This window comes from Anarrhichthys ocellatus, unplaced genomic scaffold, assembly GCF_004355925.1.
Source record: "Anarrhichthys ocellatus isolate YVR2014 unplaced genomic scaffold, GSC_Weel_1.0 scaffold40, whole genome shotgun sequence".
NCBI lineage: Eukaryota > Metazoa > Chordata > Actinopteri > Perciformes > Anarhichadidae > Anarrhichthys > Anarrhichthys ocellatus.
The window spans coordinates 3,250,873-3,258,756 of record NW_022280070.1 but is presented as its reverse complement, the minus strand read 5'-3'; the positions used below and the strand labels follow the sequence as shown (position 1 = coordinate 3,258,756).

The following is a 7,884-nucleotide window of genomic DNA, read 5'->3' as shown; positions in this document are numbered from 1 at the left end:
CATCGAGGGGGTCTTCTGAAAGGACTGGCGCGGGGGGGGGGGAACATTAAAAACCAGTTGGTCTGTGGTTCACTGACCTGTGGCCCCATGCTCGTCATAGCAGCAGGCTCCACTGTGGCTTTACTTTGAGGGGGCAGTTTATCTTCTCTCCACAGATCCATGCACCAGTCCTTTCCGAAGACCCCCTCGATGGCTGGATCAGGCTGCTCCTGCTGCTGTTCTGGAAGAAGAAGCAGATGTGAAATTGGGACCAACTAAAAGGTGGTAATCATCTAAAATCAAAAGTTTAGTCTCTAGACTGGAATGTGAAGAGCTAACGATGCACATCTGCACTTGTGGACATAGATGAGTTAAAGTAGCTGGACTAAAGCTAACTAGCCTGCTGTGACACTGACATATATGACCAGCTGTCTGTCTGTCTGTCGGACCCTTCTGACCTGCGGGATGTCTGCTGCTAACACCGTTGATATGAGCAGAATACGACGGCGCCTCCCTCGCTGCCCTCAGCTGGACCTCCAGTAGGTAACACTTCTTCTTCAGCACCTCGTTTTCCGCTTTGTGCTGGGAGACTTCGGTGTGAAGGACGGAGGAGCATTCGTCGGCGAGGTTGCCTATTTCAACCAGAGCCGCCTTCGTTAGCTTGTCCAGGACCGCGGCTAGCTGCGCCCGAAAACTCCGGTTCGTGGTGTTGCACATCATCTCGAAAGGGAGGCTGGATATGTCGATTTAGTTTGGCAAGATTCTCAACGTAGCAGCGCTGCTCCTTAACCAAATATGTGATACTGCCAGAAACGTTGCTGTGCCGCAATGGGTTGTGGGAAAACGCTCACGTAATCTACGTTTACGAAGTGCACTTGAATGCAGCACAGAATGAAAGCCGCTTTTTTTGACTGAGTGACGAGTTTACAAACGTTTTATTCGTCACTGGGGATTACAGGGATGATGTATGAAGTAATATTACTTATATTGTGTATCTTTAATATTAAATTAGCCCCTTTGTTGACACCCCCCGTTGATTAATGTGTATGAATCTTCACTGCTCTCCAGTGGACACAGGGAGGAACTTCAAAGTCTATTAAATGTGTTGGTAACACACAATTACTACTCTACCAGCATTACTGTTATAAACATCAACATGTAGAACTCATTGTTGGTGTGGTTATTATACATTTTTACTAACCCCAGTTCTGATAATTGTATTAAAAGAGCTTTTTAACTGACAGTTTTGTAGTTTTGTTTACTGTCATCCAGTGGCCACATGAAGGAGCTGCATCCTCCATTACTTTTGTTTACTCAATCATCAATGCAGACAAGATAGAATGCAAGGAATTCTGTTAAATACAATAACATTTATTTTTAAATAAATATATCTAAATTAGTTTCAACCATTTTGATGTCATAACAACTTGATCTTAGGGATGTATGGAAACAAACCATTGTGTTTTTTTCAGGCTACAATTTTCAAGTGATGTGCCCTTAACAAGACCCAAATCAAGTAAGGACAGTCTAAAGATAGATCCTGTTGGCAAAAATCTAGGAATGTTCTGCTCCGAAGGCCTGTGTCCTCATGTGAGTGTTTGTGTGAACTTCTTTTGACAGCAAGCGTCTCAGCTGGTTTTGCGATTAGACATCACAGTTGTCTACTCGATGAGCATTTCAGCCGTTTGTCCTAAATAAGAGTTACTAAACTTGTTGAAAATGTCAATGTTTACGCAGAGCTGATTTGCAACCATGACATTCCTGATAGGGATAAGGTGACCTTCTTACTAGAACGAATTGTCAAAGAGAAGTGATGTTCCAGACCTTATGAAGATTTCTTTGTGTGAACGCGTTTCGTGTGTTATCCGTTGTATCAAGAATTTATGTGCCAGCACACTGCATATGTTATCCTCAGTATAAATATCAGAGACTATCATGAGTCGGCTCTTCCACAGACAGAAGATCAGGAAGGCACCAGGCCCAGACGGTGTGTCACCCTGACGTCTGTGGTCATCAAATCCTATGAGAAACTGGTGTTGGCCCATCTGAAGAACATCACAGGGCCCCTGCTGGACCCCCTGCAGTTTGCCTACCGAGCAAACAGGTCGGTGGATGATGCAGTCAGCATGGGACTGCACTACATGCTGCAACACCTCGACTCCCGGGACATATGCAAGGGTCCTGTTTGTGGACTTCAGCTCAGCGTTCAACACCATCATCCCAGCAATACCCCAACCCAAACTCTCCCAGCTCACTGTGCCAGCATCCACCTGTCAGTGGATCACAAACTTTCTGGCTGGGAAAAATCACATCCAGTACCCGGACTATCAGCACTGGCGCCCCCCAGGGATGTGTGCTCTCCCCACTGCTCTTCTCCCTCTACACCAACGACTGCACCTAAGAGGACCCGTCTGTTAAACTCCTGAAGTTCGCAGACGACACAACGGTCATCGGCCTCATCAGGGACGGTGACGAGTCTGCGTACAGATGGGAGGTTGAACAGTTGGTCCTCTGGTGTGGTCAGAACAACCTGGAGCTTAACAGGCTCAAAACTGTGGAGATGACAGTGGACTTCAGGAGGAGCCCCCCAACACTGCCCCCCCCCCTCACCATACTCAACAACACTGTGTCTGCTGTGGAGACCTTCAAGTTTATGGGATCCACAATCTCCCAGGACCTGAAGTGGGCCCCCAACATCAACACCACTCTAGATTACTGCAACTTGGGCTGTTTTCTACTTATTAGGCATCAACAGCTATCAATAAACCAATATTTATTGATGAGTGCAGTCGTCGTGGGTAAGTTCACAGTGTCGGGTTTTTATAGTGTAACTTATACTGTGTTTATTATTCATACGGTAGCACAATATCAAGGGGGTTGGCTGAAACTTAGTTACTGGTAAGTAAAAGTTAAGCAGCAGATAACACATATAATGACACAGATTCCATCCCATTTGAACAGTCAGGTAATGCACAAAATCTGGAGCAAAAATAACTTTATTATGCACAAAATATTTCAATACAACAGCAGTAGAAGTTACATTTGACTGGCTGTTTTAGGTGGTCCCGTTTATGAATGTCCCACTGAATGTCGGTACACTGGATTCACTACCATACATGTGAAAACTAGGATCTAGATGTACAGCCAGGTGTTTTTTCAGGTTGCAGTTCTTGGTAAAGCCCTTGCCACATTTGATACAAACAAAAGGTTTTTCTCCGGTGTGTGTACGCTGATGCATATCGAGAGTGCATTTCTGAATGAAGCCCTTTCCACAAATAGGACAGCGGTAGGGCTTTTCCCCAGTGTGTGTGCGCTGGTGTGTGTACAGATGTCCCTTTTGAGCGTATCTCTTCCCACACAGCGTGCACCTGAATGGTTTCTCTCCCGTGTGGCTCCTCTGGTGTATTTCAAGCTGGCTGAAGCATCGGAAGCTCTTGCCGCACTGCAAGCAGCCAAACCTCTTAGCAGCCGAGTTCCTCAAGTTGTGAAGCTTCACATTCCGGAGCACACTTAAGCTTTGGGAGGCAACGTTTTGAGCCGGGCTTTTCCCCGCCACTTGGTTTGTGTGTGCAGGTGCAAGCTGTGGATTCCACTGCGTTTCCCTCCTCCCTGGTCCAGCGAGAGGCGACTGACTGCTCATGGTCACAAAGCTGTCGGTAAACAGAGGCTGCAGGCATTCTGCGACAGGTTTGGGACACTGCATCGCTTCTGAACTCTTCTGGGTGTCTGTGAATGCTTCCCTTCCTGTTGACAGCAAATGAACATGTTAGAATTTGGAATATAATTGATCCTAATAATTACCTAGATGAAGGCCACAAAAGTCACAATAAAGTTACCTGCAAGTTTTGCTGGAGTTTCAACCCTTTAAGAACATTATTGCTGAACCACATAAGCAAAGAACCTTGGCAAGAGCAATTTTAACAAAACAAATCCACTTAATATCCATTTTATTACACAAAAAGTGATTGTCCTGAATCATATGTGTTTTATTCATTCAGTGCAACCAAACTTTCATGTAATACTCACTGTTTTCACTTGTCCTATGTTGTTCACAGTCACTGGTGTCCTCCTCCGACGGCTCTTCCTTTACCACTATGAGTTCTGGTTGCTCTTTCAGTGGGTTTGGGAGCTAGTGAGAGAACATGAATCACACCTGTTACAAATGAAGGACACAGTACTAATATGGTGACATAATAAGATCAGTGCTGGACTTACCTCAGCTATGGCATGCTCTTCACCATGAAGGTGATGCCATTTGCTCATCTCAGTGGAGGTATTCGTGCTTTCCCATGGACTTTCACTGAAAATGCCATAAACTCGGGTTAAATACAGCAGGCAGGGTGTAGCTGACAGCACAGTCCTGATGGAGATATGATGCCTACCTACAGGCTGCACACAGCAATCAACAAGCCTACCATTTAGTGGCAGGTCTCGTCCTGTCAGGCTCCAGGAGTCCGTCCTCTGAAGCGTCCCTCACCGCAGAGCATGCTGCTGCTGCTGCGTCCTGCGTCCTGCCGCCCTGCGCGAGGTAAAGCAACTTCTCCATCAGCTGCAGCTTCTCTGTGAGCGAGACGATTTCGTTCCGCCCGCGAGTTATCTCAATCTTAAGCATCTTCGACTCGATCTCGACCAGTTTGCTTATCTCCATTACAGCTGTTTTGGATAACGCGTCCATGATGGAGACGAGCTGTGTCTGGAAAGAGAAGACTGTCGACATGTTTTTAATCTTTCTGTGGGGCGCGAGACAAACACCGTGAAGTTGACGCAGTCCGGAGGTGTTATGTTCACTGAGAAATGTAGTTACAACGTAATGCAAGAGAAGAGCTGTGTGTGTGTGTGTGTGTGTCAACTAGATACGCGAGTGCCTCTTCAAAACTCAAGTGGTTGAAACGGATACAGTGTTGCCATCTAGTGGCTGGGAGTACGTATAACAACCGTATGAAAAACTTAAATATCGACCAGTAATATTAACACAGCTTTTTTATTTACCCTTTGGTGTTGTGTGAAATCCCCGCACTCGGTTAATCGCATGTTTTTAATTTGTTAGTCGATAAAACTGAATTTCTAGGTCGTTGTAGCTACGTAGTCGGGGACCACACTGACCAGAATGCAGTGCGGCCTAAAACACAGAATCTGATTGGCTGCTGAGAATTCGATTCAGGAAGTAGGGTTAGTGCGTCGAATTACATTTGCCGACTGAAAGTCCTCCTCATGACAATCCGCTGCTGAGCTTCCCACGAAGTAAGGACACTTCTTTTTTTCTCGGAAAGCTGTAGTTTAAGACTTTAAAAGTCGAGTTTGTTTAAGAAACGAGCATCGCTTCTCCTGCATATTTCCGGTATCAGCCAATCCTGCAGAATCAGCCGGGGTTTGTAGCATTTTGTAGCATTTAGATCCCTATATTTGCACAGTCCCAGTCTAGATACATTACATTATCAAGCTAACATTAGTGGAAATATTGTTAAAAGAAGGGTCTTAAATAAGCAAATCAAGTTTATGTGGATAATAATTAACAGACTCGGTGAAGACTTGCGCAACAGTGTTGTAATTGACTTCCTTGTGTGTTGCTCAAACCTATTCTTTCTCTCTCTGTACAGCCCAGTATCTCCTCAAATCAGATTGCTCTTTCATGGCTGGCAGAAGGGTCGTGGTCTTCCCCTCCTCCGCGGAGCTCGGTCCGGTGCTGGCCCAACTGGTGACGTCTCGGGCCGAGAAAGCCCTCACCTCTCGTGGCAGGTTCACCCTGGGCCTATCTGGAGGAAGCCTTGTGTCCATGCTCAGCAAAGAGCTGCTTGCTCTGCCAGAGCTGGACTGCAGCAAGTGGCTGGTCGGTTTCTGTGACGAGCGAGTGGTTTCCTTCGATGACCCTGATAGCACCTACGGGCTGTACAAGGTTCATGAGTTCATGAGTGTGTTTATCTGCGTGTGTCCTGGTTACATGCATGTATGGTGATCTGTTACACTCAGGTCAAATATAACCCTGTGCTTCTTTTCCAGAGTCAGTTGTTTTCCAAAGTTAACATCCCTGACAGTGGGATCTTAACCATCGAGTCCTCTCTGCCGGTCAACGAGTGTGCGGAGGATTATTCCCGGAAACTGAAGGAGGTGCAGACATCTTTACTGTTCTGTGATCAGGCCCGAAAGTCACCCGTGCATCTTCTTTTAGATTTAAATATTTTGCTTGTTGTGAACACACAGGCCTTCCCAGGTGACGACTTCCCAGTGTTTGACCTGTTACTGCTGGGCATGGGGCCTGACGGACACACCTGCTCCCTGTTCCCAGATCACCCTCTCCTAGAGGTGAGGGCCATCCTTTAGTGAGTCCGACAGACCGACGGGTAAAATAAGGTCTGCCTGTATATCTGTCAAAGAGTGACCCCTTCTCTAATTCTCACACAATTATGTTTATTAAACCAATATGGGATCATAGTTTTGTTTGCAATATATTTATCATACTTGATAAATTATTGAGGTTTTTATTCTGGCCGCCTTGCTCAGTAAGGTCTGGAGGCATTTTGGAGTTTACTCTTTGATGTGGTGCCTGATTTGCTAGACTAGAAGAACAATGTGTGTTTTTTTTCTACTTTACAAGACACTCCCATGACCATGTATGGATCAATGATAGGTTTTGGTTTAATCAGAACTTTGACTTTGTGGTCTGCAACCTTATCTCTTGTTACACGTCTCTCTCGTATTATATCATATTTGACAGTCACACTATCGTCTTGGGTTGTGGTTCTCGCTTTGGCACTTTTTTTTTTTTCTTTCGGCGACTGTACGCATTACACATGATAGATGATTGGGTTTTGGGCATTCCCCATATACAGGAAACCAAGAAGATTGTGGCTCCCATCAGCGACTCTCCCAAACCACCACCAAAGCGAGTCACTATGACCTTTCCAGTGGTGAACTCTGCACGCTGTGTGGCTTTTGTATCAACGGGAGGAAGCAAAGCGCCCATTTTGAAGGTAAAATTTAGAGTCTTTTACTGAACACATCTCACATTTGTAATCTTAAAACTCTCCTGTTTCTATGGCCTTTCAGAGGAGGGCATGTTTAAACACAAAACCCATAGAATATGACATGACCATTTTCTTACAGGAAGTGCTGGAGGGTAGAGAGGGTCCGGCGCTTCCAGCGGCCCGGGTTGTCCCGACCAACGGCGATCTGTTCTGGCTTTTTGATGACCCTGCAGCTGCCTCCTTAACTATCCAGGTAGAGAGGCTCGGCTCAGGGGCCAAACTCTAGAGCTTTACATCGGCCAAATGAAGGCAGGAAGTCAACACTGGTGTGAAAACCTGATTGAAGGAACTGGAAAATAATGCAGAACATTCCTACTTTCACATGAAAGTGTAATAGGTTTACGTGAGATAAGATAGGGAGATGTACAAGGAAGAAATTGAGGGCACAGTTGTAATTTTCAGCATAAGATTCAGCACTTATTGGATAATGGTTAGCGTGTCAGGTGAGGTTTAGCTTTATTCTAGTAAAGTCCCACTCTACTCAAACATGTGTTTTGCTTATTGTTAGTTCAGTTGGATATCTGACCCTCACTGTGCAGAATAATGTGCAGAGTTTGACATTCGAAGCCAGTCATGACCCAAATTTTGCCTCGTACAAAAGTGTGATGAGGAAAGTTGAAACATGCAGCAATATATATCAACACAAAACAGTCCACTAATCTGACAAAGTTATTATGTCAATACTCTGTAAAAGTCTTTATTCTGATTGTCTGGGTTTCCTTCACACCCTTTATAAAATATCCAATAAAGTCCTGAAAATCAACACTCATTTGTAACACGTGTGCATCTTTCAACCATCTATAACACTTTTATTTATTAGCAATTCAAAAAAAAAAAAAAAAAATGTGAATTGAACATTGTGCCTTTTGTGTTCGCTGTGCGG

At 45.1% G+C, this 7,884-nt stretch overlaps 2 protein-coding genes across 3 annotated transcripts in view; one reads left to right on the top strand and one right to left on the bottom strand.

Moving 5' to 3' along the window:
• The window catches only part of LOC116394507 (zinc finger protein 568), an 8,568-nt gene extending 3,728 nt beyond the window's left edge, over positions 1 to 4,840 (bottom strand). Inside the window, exons 1-6 of the mRNA XM_031867632.1 lie at positions 4,395 to 4,840; positions 4,195 to 4,279; positions 4,006 to 4,108; positions 3,064 to 3,723; positions 438 to 719; positions 78 to 220 (exon numbers count right to left, since the gene is read on the bottom strand). Coding sequence (XP_031723492.1) covers positions 78 to 220; positions 438 to 719; positions 3,064 to 3,723; positions 4,006 to 4,108; positions 4,195 to 4,279; positions 4,395 to 4,696 — 1,575 coding nt within the window. The 5' untranslated portion in view covers positions 4,697 to 4,840. The remainder of the gene's footprint in view (positions 1 to 77; positions 221 to 437; positions 720 to 3,063; positions 3,724 to 4,005; positions 4,109 to 4,194; positions 4,280 to 4,394) is intronic.
• Positions 4,841 to 5,129: 289 nt separating this feature from the next.
• Positions 5,130 to 7,764, top strand: pgls (6-phosphogluconolactonase). 2 transcript variants are annotated; one of them, XM_031867958.1, is made up of 6 exons: positions 5,130 to 5,220; positions 5,577 to 5,872; positions 5,977 to 6,084; positions 6,178 to 6,279; positions 6,807 to 6,947; positions 7,081 to 7,764. In XM_031867958.1, exons 2-6 carry the CDS (start codon positions 5,609 to 5,611, stop codon positions 7,225 to 7,227), a joined length of 762 nt encoding a protein of 253 aa, XP_031723818.1. In that variant the 5' UTR covers positions 5,130 to 5,220; positions 5,577 to 5,608; the 3' UTR covers positions 7,228 to 7,764. The 2 variants fall into 2 exon arrangements, with proteins under 2 accessions (XP_031723818.1, XP_031723819.1); XM_031867959.1 differs by lacking the exon at positions 5,130 to 5,220 and adding an exon at positions 5,232 to 5,347.
• The last annotated feature ends 120 nt before the right edge of the window (positions 7,765 to 7,884 follow it).

Bases quoted from the DNA above. Each gene is read 5' to 3' on its own strand.
- pgls (XM_031867958.1), top strand. From the start codon at position 5,609: ATGGCTGGCAGAAGGGTCGTGGTCTTCCCCTCCTCCGCGGAGCTCGGT. The intron at 6,085-6,177 runs GTGCAGACATCT...GTGAACACACAG, and splicing joins ATTCCCGGAAACTGAAGGAG to GCCTTCCCAGGTGACGACTT. The intron at 6,948-7,080 runs GTAAAATTTAGA...ATTTTCTTACAG, and splicing joins GCAAAGCGCCCATTTTGAAG to GAAGTGCTGGAGGGTAGAGA.